This window comes from Lytechinus variegatus, chromosome 17 (genome assembly GCF_018143015.1).
Source record: "Lytechinus variegatus isolate NC3 chromosome 17, Lvar_3.0, whole genome shotgun sequence".
Lineage (NCBI taxonomy): Eukaryota > Metazoa > Echinodermata > Echinoidea > Temnopleuroida > Toxopneustidae > Lytechinus > Lytechinus variegatus.
Window position 1 is genome coordinate 8,459,837 of NC_054756.1, and position 26,854 is coordinate 8,486,690.

Genomic DNA, 26,854 nt, shown 5'->3' on the forward strand with positions numbered 1-26,854 from the left:
TACAGTCGTATTGCCCCATGTTATCTCCACGTAATAACAACAATCAGAAAAAAAAACTTTCGAAAAAAGGCGCGCCCAATTGGACCTCTCTTCAGCTGGAGATCATGATTTGCTCTGAAAAGTTAAGCATAAACAGCACTCCCAGAACCACGTTTACAATTGGCGTTTTGAATCGACGTTTGAAATCGCTGATTCTGTCCTCGCAATGGAAGCATAAACACACCCATAGATATCAGGCCTTTGATCAATCGCCTACCATAATGTAACAGGGTTGGAGTTCATATCAACTGTTGTCATTTATTTCTGAGTGAGATTTAATGTAAACATTGGAGTCCATTTGTGGGATTGATCTATCTCATTTCAGAGTTGAGAGATGTCTTTTTGGATTTAATCGCATCGTATTTGGTATGGATCACTGCATGCACTTTGCTTGATTATGTATGAATTACTTACACTGTGAATGCTATGGTGTAGAGTACAACACCAATTAGAGGACTGCATTTAGGTGTTGGAAACACACTATGTCCAGAGATTGAATGAAATGCCAAAGGGTGTTGATATGACTAGCACTTTGCTTGATTATGTGAATGATTTACACTGAAATAAACTATGGTGTAGAACACACAATACCAGTCAGTGTTGTGAGAGGACTTACCTTTAGGTTTTAAAGACACACGACACCTGGAGATAGAATGAAACACCAAATAGTGTTCATATTACTAGCACTTTGCTTGATATTTACATTACACTGTAATAAACTATGGCATTGAACACAACACCAATCACTGTTGTGAGAGGATGTATATCTCCACACCTTTGGATTTTGAATATAACACCAAAATGGCACACAGAATGTGTTATAATGACAAAATGGTTCTCCATGGTTTAACGTAATACACTATAATTTTATGGATGGTGTAATATGCTTGGTACGGACTTCTTTCAAAATATATAGTTCACGTAGCTTCATTTTACCATTGTTTTTTGCAGTGTACATGTAGGCTCTGTACTATGAGGTTTTTTTTTTCTGCTGCAATGACTCTCCACCCACAATGTAAAAACGCTGTTTAAAGGTCAAGTCCACCTCAGAAAAATGTTGATTTTAATCAATAGAGAAAAATCAGACAAGCACAATGCTGAAAATTTCATCAAAATTGGATACTAAGAAAGTTATGACATTTCAAAGTTTCGCTTATTTTCAACAAAATAGATATATGAACGAGCCAGTTACATCCAAATGAGAGAGTCGATGATGTCACTCACTATTTCTTTTTTTTTTATTGTTTGAATTATACAATATTTCAATTTTTACGAATTTGACGATTAGGACCTCCTTGCCAGAAGCACAAAATGTTAAAATAATGGAATTCCACGTGTTCAGGGAGGAATGAAACTTCATTTCACATGACAATGACGAGAAATAAAAATATTTCATATTTCATATAATAAAATACAAAAAAAATAGTGAGTGAGTGATGTCATCAACTCTCTCATTTGGATATAACTGGCTCGTTCATATAACTATTTTGTTGAAAATAAGCCAAACTTTAAAATGCCATAACTTTCTTATTTTACATCCGATTTTGATGAAATTTTCAGTGTTATGCTTGTTGAATTTTTCTCTTTTTATTCAAATCAAGTTTTTGTTGGGGTGGAATTGTCCTTTAAAATTTTAAGCATGTTGTAGCCCATCACTCTAACAACTAAGTATTGTTTAAACTTTTTAAACAACTGTTTAAAATTTTTAAACAAGTTGTTTTGATAAAAAGTACAAATAATTACGAAAAAAGTTGAAACAACTTGTTAGAGTGCTGTTTTTTCTGTGCATTGCCTCCCCCATACAGTAAAATGATGATTCATGCAAAAATTTTCTGTTTTTTATTTTTAGTTTAAGTGTTTAACCAATATTTCATAGGGTATATGTACATGCATGTACTTATGCTGGTTGATATTTTGATATTATCAAAATTTTGCGACATTGAAAAAATATTGAATATTTGATAATTGTTTTGTGATTGTGTGTATGTCAAGGTAAATACAATTTGACCAAAATAATGTCAGTTATGAAAAGGTAATTACTATTGACCAAAATGCTGGTCTGTATTGCTTTCAACCAACTCAAAACTCCATGGCCCGAATTCACAAAGATGGTTTATAAAACCCTCGGTTGAACCCCATGGTTCATGCAGATTTCCTGTATAAATTACGATTATTTACTGCGTGCTGATGCCTGCTTTTGTTGCAGTGTGCCAAATTGACACCTGTGTCATGGTTTAGTACGTTATTTTATTCTTGAGTTCACTGTTTTGAATTAATGAGTCCACTCTTCAACGATGGACTCATGAATAAAATAGCGTATCTAACCATGGTAACAGGTGTCAAGTTGGCGCACTGTGACAAAAGGGCACATCAGCATGGGACATTTTTTATACATGCGCCCGATACGCAGTAAATTAAGCATAATTTATACAGAAAATTTGCATAAACCATGGGTTTTCAAAACCACCTTTGTGAATTTGAGCCATTAAGCTGGTACCCAAAATGCCCGCTTTTTATGGACAAGCACCAATGAAAGCCTTACGTTCATTTCCGTCTTCTCACAGAATTACAGTTCGTAATAATGAATTTTCATGCTCTGTGATATGCTGCGTTATCGACGATATTTTGCTGGTGATAATCGACTAAACATTGAAATCAAATATGGACCAGCACAAGGACATACTATTGGACGTTGTTTTGACGTCATATGGCGCTTGACCTTTATTCTAAAAGCTTTTTTAGAAAGACTTTCATTTGTGCTGGTACCTATGCTGATTTTATAGCATTGTTGAGGGTATGAACGAAGGGGATTTGAGTAAATAAAGGGCCTTTTCACATGTTAATCTTGAATCATTGTAATGATGATTGCTATTGTAGTCGTGACTGTGATTAGGATTTGTGATTCTAATAATGTGCTAGTTTGGTTTCAAACTTTAAAGGGAAAGTTCACCCTGAAGGAAACTTTGTTGTAAAAATAGCAGAAAAATAGTAAAAAATATTAGTGAAGGTTTGAGGAAAATCCGTGAAAGAGTAAGAAAGTAATAGAGTTCAATGTTTTGGATTTGTGACGTCATAAACGAGCAGCTGCCCCATGAGTAATGTAATATGAAATGCATGAATTTCAAATTTTGTATGGTTCCTGATGACTTAATTCTGTTTTCTATTCATTTCTATTCTGTTGATATACCTGTACAAAAGGTACAGTGAAAACCATTTTCAATTTTCTGAGAAAATGACATTTCATTGATTTTTTACCATCCGATATGTAGGAATGCTGCTCGCATATGATGTCACAAATCAAATAATTGAAATTCTAATAACTTTTTGATTACTTGATGAATTTTCCTCACCCCTTCGCCAATATTTTTTATTATTTTTTCTGCTTTTTTTACAATAAACTTTTTGTCAGGGTGAACTCCCCCTTTAAACACGATGACCAGCTGAGGTATGAGCCAATTCATAAAATACTGACGATTTGGTCAACCCCTTTTGTCACATGATATCTTCAAAATAAAATCTAATTATAAACAATCTGTATTGTTTATTCAGATGACGATATGACAAATGCACACCACGAATGAATACAAAAGAAATAGAAGACGTCATGCTGAATCAATACTGCACACTGTATCCTGTCTTTGGCAGTAATCTGAATTTTTATGGATTTTATTTTAAGAATAGATCAATTTTATGAGATTGAATTTGTCACCTGGTCTAGCAAGTGTTTCACAGGTGTCATACAGCTGGCATTGTCCCTGAGCGCTTCCATGCTTTTGGCTCTGACAAATTCAATCGCAGAGGTGTCATCTACATTTTTCTTCAATGAAAGCTACTATAGCAACTTTTTGAAGTAATCGAGTGGATGTTTAGTAGTTTCCATAGTTATAATCAAGGAGTTTCTTGTTGTATATTATTATCCTGGGGAGGGGTAGGGGGATAAATAGATTCACCCCCCCATCCGGAAAGATAAAATAGCTTTTGTTTTAAGGTCAATTCCACCCCAGAAAAATGTTGATTTAAATAAATAGAGAAAAATCTAATTTGCCTAACGCTGAAAATTTCATCAAAATCTGATGTAAAAAAAGAGAATTTCAGAATGTTGGTGAGTTGATTTGATCTAAAGAGTTTTATTTGTCTAGTTCAAACATGCCAGCCTCAAATCAATCTGGTACTGTCTGCAAACTAAATTATCATTTTTTGATGATTTCATTTTATAGGTCAAGTCCACCTCAGAAAAATATTGATTTGAATCAATGGAGAAAAATCAGACAAGCACAGTGCTGAAAATTTCATCAAAATTGGATGTAAAATAAGAAAGTTATGACATTTCAAAGTTTCGCTTATTTTCAACTAAAGAGTTATACATGTATGAACAAGCCAGTTACATCCAGATGACGATGACGATGAGTCGATGACGTCACTTACTATTTCTCTTGTTTTTTATTGATTGAATTATACAATATTTCAATTTTTATGTGCCTGAAGCACAAAATGTTAAAATAATGGAATTCCACATGTTCAGGGAGGAATAACTTCATTTCACATGACAATGACAAGAAAATCAAATTATTTCATATTTCATATAATAAAATACAAAAGAAATAGTGAGTGAGTGATGTCATCAGTTCCCTATTTGCATACCGACTGAGATGTGCATATCACTGTTTTATGAAATGAAGCAAAACTTTAAAATGTCATAACTTTATTATTTTACATCCGATTTTGATGAAATTTTTAGTGTTATCACTTATGCTTGTTGAATTTCTCTCTTTTTATTCAAATCAAGTTTTTGTTGGGGTGGATTTGTCCTTTAAAGATACATACCTGTTGTGGTGATGATCTCAAAATAAGTTCAAACAGAATCTTATAAAAGTACCACCCATGTGTTTGTATGAATACATAACAAATATGTGCCAAATGGCTCTGGAAGAAAATGCGTAATTGCTGAGAAATTAGCAAAATAATACGGAATTCCATCAAGTGTGGAGTATTTTTCAAAGCAATATGAATACTCTGTTCCACATATGGTTTTCTGTGTTAGTGATCATCAGACTTATTGGTTTTGGGCTAAGAAAGCCTAAGATTTCATGATTTTACAAAGATAAGTTTACATTATGCACCAGATCTCGATGTATGATAATATTTTGAAAAGTAACCTTGACTAAAACTACTTTCTTATGAAATAATTGTTTGCTGCAACTACTACCTTTGAACTCTTTTACCATAATAATTCTAAGATGTATTGTATCCAACATTGTCCAATCACTTTCAAGCCCTTTCATCCCTCATGCAATCTCATTTTGTATTGCTTTATTGTATCATTACCTCAGAAGATTTGTGTGAACACAACTATTGATTGGGAAATTGGTTAATGCATGGATGAAAGTCTAGGGGATTGCGCACATGTTGAAATTGTCAGACTAGTTAGTATGGCAATAGGTTGCATTCAAGGGAAAATTCAATATGGTGTACTGATACTACTATAATTCAATAGTATCAATTTTGCAGATGTGTAATGTCAATCTATGTGAAAGACCATCTGTTCGATTAGAATGTGAAAAATACTTACTGACCTGTCATCAATCAAAATTATCTAGATGACCTATCAAATGTATAAAGATTCATGAACTGTGCAACAATTAAAGCAAAATGTGGAATATATATTTATAAATATATACATGTATATCAGAAGAATTGATTGAATTGGTTAAGTATGCAGCACAAGAAATGTGTAGTTGTTTCCTTTCAAGTAACTTTTTTATTTGTTTATTGATTTCTAAAGGGGATAAATGATAAATCTTGTATATATGTGGTAAACCTCAGATCAGTAATGCGGAAATTGATTTTTTTTAATTATAAAAATGACCACAGAGTACAGAGTTTATTGCATTTCTTTTTCCAAAGTGATTTTATCTTGCCTGCCATGACCAAAACAAGTATTTGGTCGTTCTACTGTGAGAATTTTGCGTGCCCAATTTGGACAGGTAGTTTTGGTCTTAACTTCAAAACACTTGCCAGACTCTAACTTTTACTTGCCCAGAGCAATCGGGCAAGTGCTTATGTAGCACCCTGATTCAAATGTGTCATGCTCTTCATAAAAGTAGAATATTATTATTTGAAAGGGATTCAATTTAAGGGGGGGTCGAACCCCTGTAACCATCCTATTGCGTACGCCACTGGACGTGTAAGCATACACTGTATATATATGCACAACATTTGTTATACCCATTTTCAGCCGATATCCTCTTAATAGATTTCTGTGATCCCATTGCTTTAGCTTTATAGGGAAAGTGATTATTTTCCCTCTATATACAGTGTTAACTAATATGCTTATAACCCTTTAAAGTACAGTCATTATTGTTGCAGCAGCTATTAAGCCACTGATAAGCTTAAAAATCTCAAGTGATTCGAGTCTGATTTTAAAGGTTTGCAATGGTGATTAGAGTATTAGCAGCTAGACAATATTTTTATAAATCCTGAATAAAGTTAGATAATCTGTATACATGTAAATAAAAGAATCTCTTGAAATAACTGATTTAGCTTTTAAGAATAAAGCACTACACTTTTATTTCTTTCTGATAACAATTTGAAATTTAATTTGGTTTGCCCTTCCAATGAAGTGTACTGTAAGTGCTACAATTGAGTGTCAAGGTGACTTTTGAGGTGACTTACATAAAGGTCTTGAAGATCTTGTCCTAGAAATCAAATGGCTTTGATATACTGGCATGAAGTTTATTAGGTCTATTAAGAGTTCAACAATCTAATGAAATTTGATTTAATTGGTATTGATTAGTTGATACATATTGGATTAGATAGGTTCTCAAATGCACTTTATCCATAACTGTACTTCAGGTAACGATTTTTCTTTTCAACCAACTTGCCATTTATCTAACTGCATTTAGATAAAAGTATGGCAATGCACTTAATAAGAATATTCATAAAGTTGGTGTACAGATAGGGGAGCTTGGGTGTCCATGGACCCCAAAATTTTTTATCAACTTAGAAAAAAGGAGAAAGAAAGAAAAGAAAAGGGTGAAATAAGATATTTTCAGAGTGCTATGTCAAAATCAGACAGGAAATTAGATTTTTGTATTAAGGTCAAAATATCTTTTTGAAAGATATATTTAAGAATGGTTTTATTTTGATATCATTTTATTGTTTATTATAATAAATCCAGTTTCATGACAACCACAAGTTGACCATTTGGCATTATGAAATTAGCAAAATGAATATTGATCTAAAAATGACTGAATTGTACCTGAAATTAATCTTATGTGTATAAAAGTTGTGTGTGACACTTGTCTGTATCATGATGACACCCTCTTTACTTTCTCATTTCCAGCATTCATTCACCATTAGTTTATTATTCGTAATACTGTAGCATAACAAGTTGTATAACTTAGTTAATCTTAGAGGGCGGTATTTTTGTTATGTGAAAAGTTTGAGAAATATGTCAGTTCGCTAGGAGCTGCAATGAGGTGCTGTTGTGAATAGTTAGCTTCGATCACAGTCACACTTTTACCATATTTATATAGCACCATCTATCTAGAAAGAATCTATTCTGAGGCGCTTTGTTATTATTACTCCAGATTTAGCTCGAGCTGCCTTTCAGCTCTCAGTGCATTACAAGGAATTAATCCTGCTGGGTACCCATTCACCTCACCTGGGTTGAGTGCAGCACAATGTGGGTAAATTTCTTGCTGAAGGAAAACATATGACTGGGATTCGAACCCACGTCCCTCTGATTGTAAGACATTTGTGGTAACCACTAGAACACGGCGCCCCCACCGTACAAAAGATCTCTCCATTTGTTAGTGCTATTGCATGATTGTATATTTTAGAGAGATATGAGAGGAATAGAGGTGTATCACGTAGAATAGACTTTTGCAAGAGAATCTGCCCAAAAAGAGGTACAGTACATATTAAAGTGAAGAGAAGCGTGGACTGGGTGCTGACGACTGCAAGATGAAAGAACGCTACTCCTGCATTAAGCCACAATAGTTTTGCCTTTTTCTTGCTATGGACTAGCTGAACTGAAGAAATTGAATTCATTTGTTTCTAAGTGTTGTCTAAACTAGACTTGGCATTTAACATGGAGTTACCATACAGTAGCTCCATGCATTTAAAAAGAAAGTGGACTTTGCAAGTTAAAAGAACGTTGACTCTAATATTTTTAGTGTTATTCGTTTGTTTTGTATTGTTGAGTAGGCCTATGTATAATTTTTATGAAAAAAAAATTAAAAAAATCCTGTTGCCATTTTCCAGAGTCTAGAAACTGCCCTTGCTTCTGAGTGTACAGAAAGATGATAACCAATAATAATACTGTTGCATTATTGTACTATACTCCATGGAAAAATTACACGTGAAAGGCTCAAAAGAGCCCTGGGTGATGTTTCACAAAGATTTAAAGGGGAATGAAACCTTTGGAACAAGTAGGCTTGTGTCGAAACAGAAAAATCAAAGAGTAAGAACAAAGAAAGTTTAAGAAAAATCGGACAAATAAGAGAAAGTTACGAGCATTTGAATATCGCAATCTCTAATGCTATGGAGATCCTCCCATTGGCAACGTGACAAGGATGTGTGATGTAACACATGAACAACTTTCCCTTTGATGGACTATGAAATACCCTGAAAATGTGTCTTCTTGCTTTTTCGTATGGTGATACAAACTCTTTATCCATGATGTATTCTTTAAAAATCTGTATTACATGCCCTCCTATAGAAAGAATACATGTTCTACTGATAGATGTAATAAAAGAGGCAATTGATGTGAAATATATACTAAAGTAATGGGGAGAGTTGTTCAAGAGTGACATCACACATCTTTGTAGCATTGCCAATGTGAGGATCTCCATAGCATTAGTGATTGCAATATTCAAAAGCTTATAACTTTCTCATTACTTGTCCGATTTTTCTCAAATTTTCGTTGATCTGTTTCTTTGATTTTTCTGTTTTCACACAATCTATCTTGGTCCAAAGGTTTCATTCTCCTTTAAGTATGACTTAAAGTCGCACTTAAATACCAAGTTGCGTACGGTATGAAAGGCTTGACCGCATTGGTCAGATTGTGTCATGAGGACGCGTATGAATGCGTATCTATCAATAAGATAATGCAGTGCATATCATGTACGTCTTAAGTTATACTTAAATCTTTGTGAAACACCCCCCTGGAAAATTAATAGATTGCTGGAAAATCCCCATTCATTGCAGTGTTAAAGGGGAAGTTCACCCTGACAAAAAGTTTATTGTAAAAATAGCAGAAAAAAATAATAAAAAATATTGCCGAAGGTTTGAAAAAAATTCATCAAATAATTAAAAAGTTATTAGAATTTCAATTATTTGATTTGTGACGTCATATGCGAGCAGCATTCCTACATAGCGAATGGTAAAAAATCAATGAAATGTCATTTTCTCAGAAAATTGAAAATGGTTTTCACTGTAACTTTTGTATATCAATAGACAAATCATTTCACACCCGATCATGAAAAGAAAGTAAAATTAAGTCATCAGGAACCGTACAAAATTTGAGATTCATACATTTTACATTACATAACACATGGGGCAGCTGCTTGTTTATGACGTCACAAATCCAAGATTTGGAACTCTTATAACTTCCTTACTCTTTAACGGATTTTCCTCAAACCTTCACCACTATTTTTTACTATTTTTTCTGCTATTTTTACAACAAAGTTTTCTTCAGGGTGAACTTCCCCTTTAAAGCTTATCCAACGCTGCAGGCTTACACATTAGATTGTAGAAAGTAGCCCCCAGAAATAAAAAAAGAAGATTTTTTGCCTGCTTATACACTCTACCTCTGCCATAATCCATGTATCACATCAATAAAACATCACTAGATATCAATTATTAAAAGTAGAGCAGATATCTATGATATTATTGCCATCAACGGGGTCGTTTCTCCTTGAAAGGATTCGCAGATGAAGTACCCTGTCACTCTTTGGTGTGATTTATGGACATGTAGTCAACAAGGCAAGAGCAATATAAACCCTCCTTGAAATATGAATGTGATGAAGGAGTTTAGTGGCTGACGTGACCCATTATGTGTGGGACTGACACCAGGGAATGAGTAGCTGACGCACATGCAAGTATGTGGGACTGACGCCTTCTGTGGCTGAAATTCTTACGATCAGGTGGATCCTGGGGGGGCACAAGGGATGTCCTCCTCCCCCATTTGAACGTAATCCTTCATATAAATTAAGCTATTTGTAAGAGAATCATCATCTGTGCCCCTTTATTTTTCTCAAAGTTGCATGTTCTTTATAAATACCCTCTCTCTTTCAAAGTCCTGAATCTGCCACAATCACTTTACAAAACAAAACATGTCAGATGCAGTCATTTGGATTTCAGTTGTGAAATTCTGAACCCTTATAGACAACTGCTGTTAATTAGGCTACATTGTATTTAATTTAATTCAAATCAGTTTAAAAAGTTGTGGTATTTTCCACCTTCTCTGATGTCAAGGAAGGGGAAAAGGGTAAATTTGGATATATATATATATATATATATATATATATATGTATGTATGTAAAAGCAAATGGCTTTAAAATGAAATAGTGTGGTTAATGAAATTGATTGATTGATCCTAAGTTCACTTTTGGTTAAATTGTATCAAGAAATGAGGGACAAAAAATGATACATATTCATCCATTGGGTAGGTTATCTACACCATATTGTCATAGATCTAGATCTGGTACATTGAAATGAACTCATCAAAGTTGTGAAATCATGAAATCTTAGCTGAAAACCGTTAATTCTGAAGATGACTAACACAAAAACACATATTTGGGACAGTTTATCTTTATCAATATTACTTGGAAAAATACTTGACATTTTATGGAATTCTGTGCTTATTTTGGTCATGTCTCAGCAATTTCACAATGCAAAACACTGAAAATTTCGTCAATATCGGATGTAAAAGAAGAAAGTGACATTTTAAAGTTATACTTAATTTCGCAAAACAGTTATGGGCACATCCTTGTCAGTATGCAAATGAGGAAACTGAAGACATAGTTCACTAACTATATCTTTTGTATTTTATGAAATGAAATATTCTCATTTTCTCTTCATTGCTAAGTGAAAAACAATTAATTCCTCCCTAAACATGTGGAATTAGCATTTATATAGTTCAGTCAAGTTGGTCCTTATTGTCAAATATGTTAGAAATGAAATATTGTATGATTCAAACAATAAGAAAACAAGAAAAAGTGAGTGAGGGACATCATCGACTGTCTCATTTGCATGTCACAGAGTTGTTCATATCACTGTTTTGTGAAAAATAAGTTACCTTTAAAATGTCATAACTTTCTTATTTTACATCTGATTTTAATATTTTCAGCAGTATGCTAGTTTGATTTTTCTCTATTTATTCAAATCAACACTTTTCTGGAGTGGACTTGACCTTTAAATGGTACAGTCCAACCAAGGAAAATGATAAAGCTAGATTACATTATTTTGAAAGGCATACCATCGGTTTGTTTGGAGTCAGTTTTTTGGTGTGACCTTAATAGGATTTGTTCCAAGCCAGTCAATCCTGCTAATTTCAGATCACTTTGTTTTGTCCACCAAGCGAGGGCAGCACATGGCCAGATAAGTGTGAAAAGCATGTACATTTTTACACTCTATAAAGGCCTTTCACCTCCGGGCATCCCTGTATGGTCACAGGTGCATCTTGGTGGGAGCAATCAAGGCTTGAAATCCCCAATCATAAATAACTTCCATTAATCATTTGCTAGTTCCGACAATGCATTCAATCAAGTTTCTTCTAGGGGAAGTTCACCTGAATGTAAAGTTGGTTTTAAGAAAAACAGAAGAAGAAATTGTGCCTCAGTGGAAACACCCCTGGACTTTGAACCACAGGGTCTGGGGTTCAGATCCCACTGCAGTCTGTGGCACTTTGTCATTTGGCTAGGCGTTTATTTAAATTTGCAAACATGTTTCCCATTTCAAGCACACCTACCAAGCATTTTGACCGAGATGTGTTCAATTTTTTTTCTCTCCATTTTTATGATTTCAGCTAGTATTGATTAACGTCATTCAAATATTGGAGAATCCTTTTTTACGTTTTTTCTCCTTGCAGGATTTTCTTGGAATAATATTTGCTTGGACTCAGAAGGAACTTTCAACAGTGGGTACGGTACTCCCTGCATCATCCATTTGGTGAGTTTACATTAAAACATGGCTTAAATTTAAAGGGCAAGTCTGGCCCAGCAAAAAGCTTATTTGAACAGAAAGTGAAAATCAAGCAAGTATATTGCTGAAAATTTAATTAAAATTCATAGTCTTTAGAATATTTATATGCACATCCTGGTCAATATGCAAATTAGAGAAGAGATGTTACACTGTATCCACTCACCTCCATTTGCTCAGGGCCATCTAACTTTATAATTCTTAAAGGGGAAGTTCACCCTGACAAAAAGTTTATTGTAAAAATAGCAGAAAAAAAAAAAAATATTGCCGAAGGTTCGAGAAAAATTCATCAAATAATTAAAAAGTTATTAGAATTTCAATTATTTGATTTGTGACGTCATATGCGAGCAGCATTCATACATAGCGAATGGTAAAAAATCAAAGAAATTTCATTTTCTCAGAAAATTGAAAATGGTTTTCACTGTACCTTTTATATATCAATAGACAAATCATTTCACACCCGATCATGAATAGAAAACAAAATTAAGTCATCAGGAACCATAATAAAATTGAAATTCATGCATTTTATATTACATAACACATGGGGCAGCTGCTCGTTTATGACGTCACAAATCCAAAACTTTGAACTCTAATAACTTTCTTACTTTCCAACGGATTTTCCTCAAACCTTTACCAATATTTTTTACTAATTTTTCTGCTATTTTTACAACAAAGTTTTTTTCAGGGTGAACTTCCCCTCTAAGACCATAATTCCATAGGCAACTTTCAAGCTATAGTGTATGAATCTCAGATTTTGGGGTCACATACCCTAATCTGAATGCCCTCCTCCCCCTGTTATTTTGGTGTATGTCTATAAACATTTTAGATTTGATATGCCAGAAAGGTCCCCCAGAAATCACCTTTTTTTAGGAAAACGCTGGTCGTTATTTTCCTGACCATACACATTGTTAATTGGTATGCACCTGCTTTAGGGACAGTGATTTTCCATTTCTAAAAATTGCCTTTTCCGTTTCAGAAAATCTCAAATTCCGTTTCAGCATGTCTGAAAACGGAAATTCCGTGTCCCCATAGACTTTGTGTACAAGGAAAATTGACAATTCCGTTTACATAGAAAACAAATACGGAACGAGTAGCGATGTCAAAATGCTAGCGCTGCTCAAATTTGCATCTACCAATGTACGAACATCGCTTAAAAATCCATATTAATCGAAGAGATTCGAGCTCATAATATATTTAGGGAAACATAATCAACATGAATATATTCTCACCTTTCATATTATTAGCATTATTTTATTGTTAAATGGGATTTTATCGCTGATTTGGGGACTTTTCGGACATCGTTTTGAGCAGTCGACAACTTCCGAATATCCCCCATTTTGGATTTGATAATCACTATGATCATTATATTATGACCAAACCTATGCGGACGTAAGTGTAAACTAATTTGGATACGATCGAGTGATGGAGAGGCTCGAGTGTAGTTACGATGTGTTGATTGTCATGATTGTTGTTGCAAAGTGAGATCGTGTTTTTTCAGTTGATATTCGTATTTTGTTGAGGATTTGGGATTAATTTCTGTTGCTTTTTTGTGCATTTTGAGAAAAAACATGATTTACTTCAATAACTCCATACATCTACTTGATTTGCTAGTTCAGCCTTCTGGACTGCCATACCCGAATAGAACTCCCAAGGATTTAAAAAGCGCGCGCGCGCCCTCTCCCGTTCAGGCTTACTACCCATGAACACCGCGCAATTAGCGTCCATCTTCCTCTTTTGCTTTCGGCAAGCCTACGGATCAGACGTGCTCAGATAAGTCTCCCAAATTTCAAATCTTTTTTGATCTTTGGTATACTCTTTTTGCTTATCTTTTGTGCATTCTCCCTTTTAATTTCAATCTTCCCATTTGTGTGTTAGATTGTGTTCAGGATTTACACCCGGCGCGACTTTTTAGCGTGTTTTTTTGTGACACTTATTTTGTTTTCCTAACGTTTGGACTCTTCACGCTGAAACACGTTCCTCGGCGGTGGGTCCTCGTACCCCCCCCCCTCGTCGCGCCGCTTCGCTAGCGCGTTCGCGAGGCACCGGGTTTAATCTGCCTACGTGGCAGCAAACCTTCTCCTGCCACGGTTATTGTTCTTCACGTTCAAAGTGTGGTAGTTTTTAGTGCCGTTCTCTTGAATTATTTTCTAGACAACCTCTACACTTGTTGCAGTGGGTGTTCTTGTTATTTCTTTTACAGGTTGGGATCTACAACTCTGTTTTTTTCCTTTCTTTCCGGAATTGATTATTAAGATTTTCGATTGATTATTGATTGATTAATTCTTCAATTCCCTTTTCCTTCTGTTCTGATTAAAATTCTTGATTGATATTTTATTCACAGGTGGATCTTAACTCAATTCCTTTTCCTTTCTGTTCGGAATAATTTTCTTGATTGATATTTTATTCACAGACGGATCTTAAAACTCAATTCTTTTTCCTTCCTGTTCTGAATAAATTTCTTGATTGATTTTTTATTCACAGCCGGATCCTTAAGCTCATTTCTTGTTCCTTTCTTCTCTGAATAAATTTTCTTGATTAAGATTTTATTCACAGACGGAACTTAAAACCCCCTCCTTTTCCTACAGGGAGTTTTTAATTCGACTTAAGCGAATTTATCTGGGTTGATTGGCTATTCAACCCCCCCCCCAAAAAAAAAAAATTTTTTTTGCAGGTGGGGTCTTCTTCTTGTTAGAAATTTTTTTTTTTTTCTGACCTTTCCCGGAATTGTTTCTTCATTCAATTCCCTCTCCCCTCCTAGTCTTATATTTTTTTATTTCGACAGGCGGGCTCTACGATTCTTCTTTGAGATTTTTTTTTTCTGTGTCGTTCCTCCTCTTGGAATCGTTACTAGAGACGTTCCCCCTTCCTCCTGTTCTGTATTCTTTACCTTTTCACAGGAGGTCACGTTTTTTCTCTTGGAAATTATCGTAAAAGTTCTCAATCCCTTTTATCCGATTTCTATATAGGTGTCCTAAGAACCTTACAAGATATCTAAACTATTCTTAGGTTCTTCTTCCTCCCTACCCTTCCCCTTTTGAATTGTTCTGTTTACCCAAACAAACTTCTTATAGGAGGAGAGAAAGACCACTCCGGTCTCCCAAGCGAGATCTTGGTATATAAAAAAAAAAAAAAAATTCTTGTTCTTTTCTTTTTTCAGGGTAGAGAGAGGCACCGATGAACGGGACTAACACAGCCCCAGAGGACCCGGTGTCCCCCACGGGGATCGTCCCGATTGCAAGTGTCCAGAAATCGACCGCCTCCACCGGCGGCGGTGAGTATGAGGGTGCGTCGTTCAGCATTCCGAATTTGCGGTCGGATGCTAAGAGTAGGAAGGCCGAGACCGTGGCACCACAGTCTCGGCCTCGACAAAGAAAAAAGTGGTAGCCAAGGCTTCCAAGCCTAAACTAGGTCCTGCCGCCGCAGCACCCATAGGGCTATGCGACCCACCGGCTACCGGGTCACCAGAAGTCCGGGGGGAGAGTGCGGTTCTCTCCCCCCGGCACAGGTCAGGATCTCTGCCGTATAAGTCGTCCTCCGTTGACAGCATCGGGAGAGATCGCCCAGCCCCTGACCGCGAGAGGCGTCACACATCAGACTGTGACCACAATCTGACCCCGTCAGATTCGGGTGATTTTTCGTTGTTGGCGGCCGCCCTGCCAGGGGCGGCAAATCGTAAGAGATCACCCGCGCCTCTTGTGCCTTCTGCTCCGGCCACGCCGGCGGAGCCCGCAAAAAAGAAGAAGAAGAAGAGGTCGAAGGAGAGGTCGGCCAGCCCTGCTGCCAGGGGCATTCCTCCTTCAGACCCTTGTGTCGGTGGTCAGATGTCACAGCTATTCATGCTGCTGCATTCTGCCTTCGAGCGGTGCGGGTTCGTCCCACCCTCGACCTCTACCTCTACTCACCCCGCTGGTGCCCCCGAGCATCAAGCGAGACAAGTGAGAGATAACCACCAGACACCCGGGGAATCCTCGAGCGATTCGGTTGAATCTCTCGAGTCCACCCCGACGCATACGGGACGCCCTTGCCTCCCTGAGAGCCGACCGAGAGGCCGTACGGCCCCCGCGGCTCTCGGGGCTCCTCCAGGGGAGGAAACTTGTCATGACATCCTCCCGGATCTGAACGAGCGAGACTCCCCTTACGAGGAGTCTCTCGAAGGCGAGGATAACCCTCCCACGGCCGACTCTCCAGTATGCGCCCAGGCGCTGCTGGAGAAGTATCTGCCTCACATCTACCCTCCAAGCGGGGGTCTTGATGAAGAAGGGGAGTCCTTATTTTTTGCCCCGCCGCTTCAGGCGTCGAAAGGCATTAGATTAACCAAGGACTTCAAGTCGGCCTTTGAGAATGCTGCCGCTCTAGCCAGCTCCCCACTGGTTAAGAACAAAGGACAGAAGTCTTATGGAAGACAGTTTACCTTTGTCCAGGAGGACCAAGAAGCATTTTTTATGCCCAAATCATTCTCACCAGAACTCGATCGTATCGGGGCGAGATTGGGGACCCGTTTTTCCGCCAACCAGCACAACTCGTCGGAAAAACAGGAGGTAGCATATGAGCGTCAAACCCGCTCGGCCCTTCGCCTGACGGCGTACCTCGGGGCCCTAATGGCTCTCAGAGCTCAATCGGCTGATTTGGGAGTGTCGGAGGGTGACGCGGTCGCCTTAGATGAAGCGTTACTTTCTCTGATTGGCGACTTATGGATGCAATTATCCTTTTCTGCGTCCCTCGTAACCAATGCCCGGCGGGAGAGGGCGCTTAGCAAACTCGGCATCCCGCCCAAGGAAATCGCTAACTTCCTCCCAGGCATCCCCCAAAGCAACAAGTTCCTCTTCGGGGGCGCAGCGGCCTCCCTCCTCAAGGAGGAGGTCGACGGTCGCAAGCAGGCGTCAGAGCTTATTAAGGAGCTCAGACCCAAGCGCCCGGCGGCTCCCACGACGAGGAAGCCTCCAGCTCCGAGGGCGCAAACCCACCCCCGCTCTGCTGCTGCCCGGAGACGCCGGGCTCCAGCACCGCCGCCTCGTAACTTTCAAGTCTCTCGAGACCAGCGAGAAGTCAGAGGCAGGGGCAGGGGAAGAGGGGGGCGACCCAATTCGAAGGCGCCGCCCAAACCGAAGCAGTCGGTTTGACATGCTGCCCCGAGCGCTGGGCAAGGTAGGCGGGCGTCTCCGCCATTTTCTCCCGGCTTGGGAGGAAATCACGGAAGACGCATATATCTTATCCGTCGTGCGAGACGGCTTCTTTATAGAAACAGAAGCCTTCCCGCACGGCGCGATTCGCATCGCCTCACCGCCTTCCTCCACCCTCCACCATCAGTACATTGCGGCCGAAATCGCCGCACTGGTGGAGAAGGACGCGATAGAGAGGGTGACAGACAACCCCAATCTTTGTCTATCCCCGATCTTCGTCATTCCCAAGCGCTCGGGCAAATTGAGAATGATTCTCAACATGAAGAGAATCAATACATTCATTCCGACCGAACATTTCCGGATGGAAACGTTAGCCACGATCCTCCCCTCACTGGAGGCGGCGGACCTGGCAGTGTCCCTGGATTTACGCGACGCGTACTTCCACATTCCCATCCACCCAGCTTCACGAGACCTGCTGGGTTTTCAATTCGACGGCGTGACTTACCGATTCCGGGCCCTCCCGTTCGGGCTACGACCGGCGCCCCGAGTGTTTACACGCATAGTCACCACCGTGGCAGCCTATTTGAGAAACCAAGGCCTGTGACTCTTCGTCTATCTAGACGACTGGCTTCTTGTCGCAGACTCAGAGGTAAAGTTACAAGCTCACCTCTCCTTGCTACTACGGGTGACTCAGAACCTCGGGTTCATAATCAACTGGGAGAAATCGGAGCTCACTCCTTCCCGCGTTCCCACGTATTTGGGCGCGAGGATAGATATACCAAATCAGCTCGCTCGACCCAGCCCAGAGAGGGTGCGGTCGATCACGTCTCTCGCCCGCTCCCTAAGGGGGCGCAGTCACGTGAAAGCCCGTGTCTGGCTTCAGTTACTAGGCTATATGGCCAGCTTAGTAGACATAATGCAAGATTGTCGTCTCTATATGAGGCCCTTCCAAAGACATCTTCTCCGCTACTACAGCCCCGGAGTAGACTCACTGCATTCTCGGATTCCCTTGCCACTGACTATCCGTCGCAGTTTAGCGCCCTGGACTCGCCCAGCATTCGTGGCTCAGGGCAAGCCACTACAGACTCCCCTCCCGTCAGCCTCAGTGACCACCGACGCCTCGCTCTCCGGTTGGGGAGGCCACTGCGAGGGGGAGATGGTGTCCGGAGATTGGGCTTATCCAGGCGCCCTCCCTCACATCAATGTGTTGGAGATGCAAGCGGTGTCCAACGCACTTCGCCACTTTCAGCACAAGCTAATCGGGCGGACAGTGCTGGTCCGCACGGACAACAGGTCTGTGGCAGCCTACATAAACAGGCAAGGGGGCACACGGTCGAATTCTCTTGACGCGTTGGCTGCGGGTCTCTGGAAGTGGTGTCGTGCAACAAAGATTGTCCCGATTGCCTCGTACATACCGGGCAGGGACAACCTCATAGCCGACTTCCTCTCTCGGGGGCGCTGCCTCCCCTCCGAGTGGGCACTAAACCCAGAGATCTTCAGGTCGATTCTCCACCGCTGGGGACCGCTGGACATCGACCTGTTCGCAACAGCGCTGAATCGGAAGCTCCCAGTCTTCTGCTCTCGAGTAAACGAGATGGAAGCGTCACATCTCGATGCTTTCTCAATGAACTGGGGACATCAGAGGTGCTATGCCTTCCCGCCTTTCTCCCTGATCCCGCAGGTCCTCCGGAAGGTGAAGGCGGACAGGGCGTGGGTACTTCTCATAGCACCCAACTGGCCGGGAAGGGCGTGGTTCCCCCAACTACTGGAATTATTAGTGGGGGATCCTCTCACTCTACCTCCGACAAGTCAGTTAGTTTCCCAGCCCCTCTCGGGAATCAGGCATCCGCGGCCGGAGTCACTACACTTGACTGCGTGGCCGCTCTCGGGGAGGATGCCCGGGCCCTAGGCCTGTCGGATTGGGCAGCCAAGTTTGTCTCGGAAAGCAGGCGTGCTTCCACGTTGGGCTTATACAACTCCAGACTTGGCATCTTTTCAGAGTGGTGCAATCAACGCTCACTCGATCCTCGCTCTGCTTCGATTGCGTCGATCGCAGATTTTCTGGTTGACCTTTTTGATAAAGGCAAAGCGATCGCAACTATCAGGGGCTATCGGTCCGCGATTGCAGCGACGCACCGCGGTTTCGCGGATGGCTCTTCTGTATCTAACTCGTCAGTCATTACGGATTTATTAAAATCCTTTTTCGTGAAGCGGCCACCAGTCAAATATTTAGCCCCGTCGTGGAGTTTGTCTGCAGTTCTTAAGGCCCTTGCAAAACCGCCCTTTGAGCCCCTAGCGGAGGCTTCTCTCCATAACTTAGCTATCAAAACAGCGTTTTTAATGGCTATCGCTTCGGGCCAAAGGCGAAGTTCTCTCCATGCCCTGTGTGTTTCCCCGGGACACATTCGCTGGGAGAGACGGGGTGTTAGGTTAATTCCGACCCCCTCGTTCATCGCAAAGAATCAAACCATGTCGTCTGGTTCAGTTGAAATCTTCCTGGCCCCTCTGTCTAGTTTTTCATCTATTTCAGAGGATAGATTGTGGTGTCCCGTGAGGGCGTTGAAGTGGTACTTGGATCGCACCAAATCGTCTAGGAGTTCAGATCAATTATTTGTAATTTCACGTGAACCCTTCTCAGCAGCATCCCGCGACACCATCTCTAGATGGATTGTTGAGGCCATCAACTCAGCGGGCACGGGTGCCTTGTTGTCGGATACAACCAGGCCTAAGGCCCATGACACTAGGGGCATTAGTTCGTCATGGGCCCTTTTCCAGGGCATTCCCCTCGAGGACATTTTGAGAGCCGCCTTTTGGCGCTCATCTAACTCCTTCACTTCGTTCTACTTGAAGGACATTCCGTCCAGTGAGGCGAGATTTGCTGCTTCGGCGCTTAAAGCAGCTGCGGCTTTTTCCCCCTCTCCCTAATTTTCGTGGTTCCTTTGGTGTTTAAATTTTTAGGCTTACATTTGAAAACATGCCTCCCTACGGTTTGAGTCCATGCTGGTCTAGCAAATCAAGTAGATGTATGGAGTTATTGAAGTAAATTATGAAAATACTTACCTGATTTTCTTATTTACGAGATAACTCATACATCTACTTGATACCCTCCCACCGACCCTCCGCCTTGCGTAGCAACATGTTTCAACGTATGGGCTTGCAAAAGTTGAGGAAGATGGACGCTAATTGCGCGGTGTTCATGGGTAGTAAGCCTGAACGGGAGAGGGCGCGCGCGCGCTTTTTAAATCCTTGGGAGTTCTATTCGGGTATGGCAGTCCAGAAGGCTGAACTAGCAAATCAAGTAGATGTATGAGTTATCTCGTAAATAAGAAAATCAGGTAAGTATTTTCATATTTTCCTTGATTTTCCGTTTGAAAAGCCACTTTCCGTTTCAAACAGCCGATTCCGAGAATTCAGTCCGTTTTCCGCGATTGCGGAAAATCACTGTCCCTACTGCTTTGCTCTTTTCTGTTTGGTCGAATTGCTATTTATCCTATTTTTGTCTCACCTGCATAGCAGAGTGAGACTATATAGGCGCCGCTTTTCCGACGGCGGCGGCGGCGTCAACATCAAATCTTAACCTGAGGTTAAGTTTTTAAAATGACATCATAACTTAGAAAGTATATGGACCTAGTTCATGAAACTTGGCCATAAGGTTAATCAAGTATTACTGAACATCCTATTAGAGTTTCATGTCACATTACCAACGTCAAAGGTCATTTAGGGTCAATGAACTTAGACCATGTCGGAGGAATCAACATCAAAATCTTAACCTGAGGTTAAGTTTTTGAAATGTCATCATAACTTAGAAAATATATGGACCTAGTTCATGAAACGTGGACATAAGGTTAATCAAGTATCACTGAACATTTTGCATGAGTTTCACGTCACATGACCAAGGTCAAAGGTCATTTAGGGTCAATGAACTTTGGCCGAATTGGGGGTATCTGTTGAATTCCCATCATAACTTTGAATATTTATGGATCTGATTCATGAAACTTGGACATAATAGTAATCAAGCATCACTGAACATTTTGTGCAAGTTTCAGGTCTCATGATTAAGGTCAAAGGTCATTTAGGGTCAATGAACTTTGGGCAAATCGGGGGTATCTGTTGAATTACCATCATAACTTTGAAAGTTTATTGGTCTAGTTCGTTAAACTTGGACATTAGAGTAATCAAGTATCACTGAACATCCTGTGCGCATTTCTGGTCACATGACCAAGGTCAAAGGTCAATGAAATTTGGCCGAATTGGGTGTATCTGTTGAATTACCATCATAACTTTAAAATTTTATGGATCTGATTCACGAAACTTGTACATAAGAGTAATCAAGTATCACTGAACATCCTGCGCGAGTTTCAGGTCACATGATCAAGGTCAAAGGTCATGTAAGGTCAATGAACTTTGGCCATGTTGGGGTTTTGTGTTGAATAACCATCATATCTCTGTAAGTTTATTGGTCTAGTTCATAAAAAGTGGACATAAGAGTAACCATGTATCACTGAACATCTTGTGCGGAGTTCGAGTAGTTTTCAAAGTCAGCACTGCTGCTATATTGAACCGCGTGATGGAGGTGAGACGGCCAGAGGCATTCCACTTGTTCATTTTTTGTCTCACCTGCATAGCAGAGTGAGACTATACACGTGCTTTTCCGACGGTGTCAACATCGAATCTTAACAGAGGGTTAAGTTTTTGAAATGACAGCATAACTTAGAATTTATAAGGACCTAGTTGGACATAAGGTTAATCAAGTATTACTGAATATCCTGCTTGAGTTTCAGGTCACATGACCAAGGTCAAAGGGCATTTAGGGTCAATGAACTTAGACCATGTTGGGGGAGTCAATATTGAAATCTTAACCTGAGGTAAAGTTTTTGAAATAACTGAAAAGTATATGAATCTAGTTCATGAAACGTGGCCATAAGGGTAATCAAATATTACTGAATATCCTGTCTACATGTAAGTCACATGACCTAGATTAAAGGTTATTTAGGGTCATAATGAACTTTGGCCAAGTTGGGGTATTGGTTGAATTACAGTCATAACTTTTAAAGTTTATGGATCTGATTCATAAAACTTGGACATAAGGGCAATCAAGTAACATTGTGCCTGAGTTTTGAGTCATATTACCAAGGTCAAAGGTCATTTAGGGTCAATGAACTTTGGCTAAGTTTTGGTATTTGTTGAATTACCATCATAACTCTAAAATTGTATTAGTCTAGTTCATACAACTTGGACATAAGAGTAATCAAGTATCACTGAACATCCTGTGCAAGTTTCAAGTCATGTGATCAAGTCAAAGGTCATTAAGGTCATTGAAGGATGAGGAGGAAGCAGTAACAAGATTCAGTAGTTTACAGTTTCACATTTCAGCAATTTTCTTTTTGTCCAGTAGTTATACTTTCAGCTGATGTTTGCTTTGATATTTAATTTCAAATAATATTTTATCTACCCTGCATTGGACAGTTTTGCATTTAAAAAAAAAGCAATCAGCAATGATGAAAATTATGCATTGTGCTGCAAGATAAATATTGCCTTTTTGTGACAAATAGACATTTAACATTTATAAATGAAATAGCTATGAAAACATAGCTCTGCTGTGAAGAGAAGAAAAGACACCCACAGGCTTGAATAAAGTCGGCTCTGCAGCCTGCGTGTGATGAAGTGACAGTTATCAAATTGTTTTCATTAGCAGTGCAGAGGTTGTTTAGATTGGCAACTTCACACCACCCAAATCACAAAAAAAATGATAAATGGAAGGATTTAATGAAATCATCATGTTACTCTTACCAACTTACTAATCAGAATCTGCAAGTAACATTGTAGTGAATTGGGGCTCTTCCAGGGATCTTGTTTTGATTTTTACAGCGCTGTTTTTGAGCATTTTGAACCCCTACGTATTTTTCCCTGATGAACGTGAATTACAAGTAATAAGAATCACATGACAATCAATTTAACATTTCGACATTGAGAGGTCGTTTTTGCATCGCATTCGAATTCAGTATAAAAAAATGAAAAATATCAAATTTCAATTGAAATTATCATGTTCTGACTTAGCAAGATAAAATGAATATCAGGCCCCCCCAAAAAAAAATGTATTTAAACTTATTTTGGGGTTCTAGTTAAAAAGAATCACAAGACATTAATCATTACAACATTTATAGAATCACAGGATAATTTTTGCATTGCACTCTAATTCAATATTGAAAAATAAAAAAATATCACAATGCTATTTATTGAGATTTATATCCACCTGTCAGCTATATTATGTAAATGACAAAAAAAAACATTACACACCACAAGTTTAGATATAAAGCATAAATCAAACAATCAAGCACTTATTACAAGAAGTTGTTTAGGACGTATAGACAGGTTGAAATTTTCAGTCGTCAGTCAGCAACAAGTCCCACATTCCCATACAATTTACAAAGGATCCACAATCTCCTTAATACCTAAAACATTTTATTTAAAAACTTTATCCACACTGAAGATACATGAAAAAAATTGGTGTGGAAGTTCTTTTATCTTCAAAATTGCCTACTTATTTGAAGGTATTTTCTTTCAGAAGAATATTTGCTTACACACTGGCAAAATATTTGGTTATCAGGGTGCTACATAAGCACTTGCCCGATTGCCTGGGGCTAGTAAAAGTTAAGAGTCGGGCAAGTATATGAAGTAACGACCAAAACTGTTTACCTGAATTGGGCAAGCAATATTCTCTGAGTAGAATGACCAAAATTAGGGTCAATGCGATATATATCGACCCTAAATTTGGTCAGGGCGGACAAGATAAAATCACTTTGGAAAAAGAAATGCAACAACAAGTCAGTTCATGTCGAAAGAGAAAAAAGGTCAATGGTTTATAATACCGCAAAACTTTCTTTTGAAGAGGTAAACTTATTTTTTCAAGGATTTTTTTGGGCAAGTGAAAAAGATTTTCGGGCAAGTATATTCCAACTATTTAAAGATTTACTTGCCTGACAGGGCAAGTGCTTCTAAAAAGTTATGTAGCATCCTGGGTAATTTGATTTGATTGGATGGGTGTGAGAGCATGTGTTGACTGCGTAATGGGCAACGTTGTAACATATTCTAACGTCTGGAGGGAGAAGATGCTACGAGAGACACACGCAGTCTGACATTTCATAGCCTTCTCATGTTTCTAGCATAGCCCGATACACCAGGAATCATGTTACCACTGTTATGACAAGCTGACAGGACAATTTTGATTTCATCGGAGCAGTTTGGATTTATGAAGTGTTCTTTTTTTCCCTTTATTCTCATCCTCTACTCCCTTTTTTTTTCTCTGTTATTTCTTTCTTTTTCATGATTTTTTTTCTTGTCCTCCTCCCATTCCCCCTTTTGTTTTTGTTTTTTGTTCCCAATTCTTTTTCTGTCCTTTTGTTTTGTAACATGTGCACGTGTAACTCTGATCTTCTCCTCCACTGCCTTTTTCTTCTCTTGGACTCCTTCTTGTCCTACCTGTAGTGCCGTTACGGTGGACTGAGTCCTGGACCCCGTCTTACAAAGAGCTATGATTGATCCAATGAATTGTAACTCTATGGAAATCCATCAGTGTCATTATTTTTTCAACAGAAAATATTCACAATGTCCTTTGTAAATAAAGTGAAGTATAGTGAATTTGCAAGAAAACAATGAATGCATGAATATGCATCATAGTGAATAGAAAATATTTTGAACAAACATGCATATTAGATGCTGACGTTGCTGGCCGTCCATAGTTGCGATTGATCGGATAAATCGCAAGTCTTTAGAAGACAGGAACCTGGTTGTAATTATAGCTCTCGCGTCATTAGTTTGGGCTATATCCACGGTTCCATGCCTTTTTTCATGCCCAATACATGAAATGGGTATAAGTCCTTTATCCACTCTGTCAACCATTCGTTATGTAATCAAGAAAGATTTTGAGAATAGAATAAAAAGGTAAACTTATACCGAGTAAAAAGCTGCTTACGAAATCACTGTTAACTGCAGTATATGAACCATAACTGTTTTGTGAAATTAAGAGAAACTTAAAAATGTCATAGCTTTCTTATTTTACATCCAATTTTGATGAAATTTTCAGTGTTTTGCTTGTTGGATTTTTGCCTTTTTGTCTCGGGGACCTGCATGTTATGCTGCAGTTGGAGGTCACATGGTTAGGTCAAAGGTCATTTTGAGGTGAACGTTAAAGTTTACATGCAAGACTCTCTTATGACACCTAACTCCGCAACCGCAAGTTACTTTTCAACAAAACTTGGATGGTAGATGTACTTAGGCGACCTGCATGTTATGCTGCAGTCGGAGGTCACGTGGTAAGTTCAAAGGTCATTTCAGGTCAACATTTAAGTTTACGTGCAAGACTCTCTTATGACACCTAACTCCACAACCGTTAGTCGCTTTTCAACCAAACTTGGATGGTAGATGGACTTGGGGGACCTGCATGTTATGCTGCAGTCTGAGGTCATATGGTAAAGGTCAAAGGTCATTTTGAGGTTCACGTTAAAGTTTACATGCAAGACTATCTTATGACACCCAACTCCGCAACCATAAGTCACTTTTCAACCAAACTTGGATGGTAGATGGACTTGGGGGACCTGCATGTTATGCTGTAGTTGGAGGTCACATGGTTAGGTCAAAGGTCATTTTGAGGTGAATGTTAAAGTTTACATGCAAGACTCTCTTATGACACCTAACTCTGCAACCGTAAGTTACTTTTCAACAAAACTTGGATGGTAGATGTACTTAGGCGACCTGCATGTTATGCTGCAGTCGGAGGTCACATGGTAAGGTCAAAGGTCATTTTCAGGTCAACATTAAAGTTTACGTGCAAGGCTCTTATGACAAGTGTTATTCCATCCCAGTCATTTCACAATGAAGTTTCGATATAATTCTCTTGCGTGCCCTCGCAAATCACGATATTTGTGGTTATTTTCATAAGTGGGCGAGACACAAAATTGCTTTTGCCTTGTTATTCAAATCACCTTTTTTTTGGGGGGGGGGGTGGACTTGTCCTTTAAGAATTGAATATTAAATATTAAACTCTTTTGTTAAAGATTTTAAACATTTGTTTAAACTGTTCAACTACTGTAAGGTTCATATAGTAAACAACTTAACAGTGTTTTTATAGTGTAAATATGAAAAAAAAATCGAAATTTCATATTCCTAATTGAAGTTTTTCAAAGGAGTTGCATCCTTTCTTCACTCAAAAATAACCTTTCAGATTCCTCACCCTGTTCTCGTGGACCCTAGTGAGAAGGGCCTATGCTGGAACTTTCACAAAGAATTGGATTAACGATGGTTATTATTGGACCTGCATACATTATCGTGTGGGGAGAGAGAGATGGACAGACAAGGAAACAACCAGACAATCATTCATCTGCCTGGGAATGCCAAGCATGCGTGAAATGCATATGGTCGTAATTGCCAGGCGGTGATTACTGGACGGGTACCTCGTGGAATGCACCCGAGGAAGAGTCAATGGGCAGACACTC

At 39.2% G+C, this 26,854-nt stretch overlaps 2 protein-coding genes across 2 annotated transcripts in view; both read left to right on the top strand.

Moving 5' to 3' along the window:
* Positions 1-12,133: 12,133 nt before the first annotated feature.
* Positions 12,134-26,854, top strand: part of LOC121430553 (neurocalcin homolog) — a 53,582-nt gene continuing 38,861 nt past the window's right edge. Inside the window, exon 1 of the mRNA XM_041627864.1 lies at positions 12,134-12,213. The gene's annotated coding sequence lies outside the window, so the exon portion shown is untranslated. The remainder of the gene's footprint in view (positions 12,214-26,854) is intronic.
* On the top strand, positions 18,259-19,272 carry LOC121431212. Its single transcript, XM_041628722.1, has one exon. It carries the CDS (start codon positions 18,259-18,261, stop codon positions 19,270-19,272), a length of 1,014 nt encoding a protein of 337 aa, XP_041484656.1.

Excerpts from the sequence above, each read along its gene's own strand:
- LOC121431212 (XM_041628722.1), top strand. The coding sequence starts at position 18,259 with ATGGCCAGCTTAGTAGACATAATGCAAGATTGTCGTCTCTATATGAGG.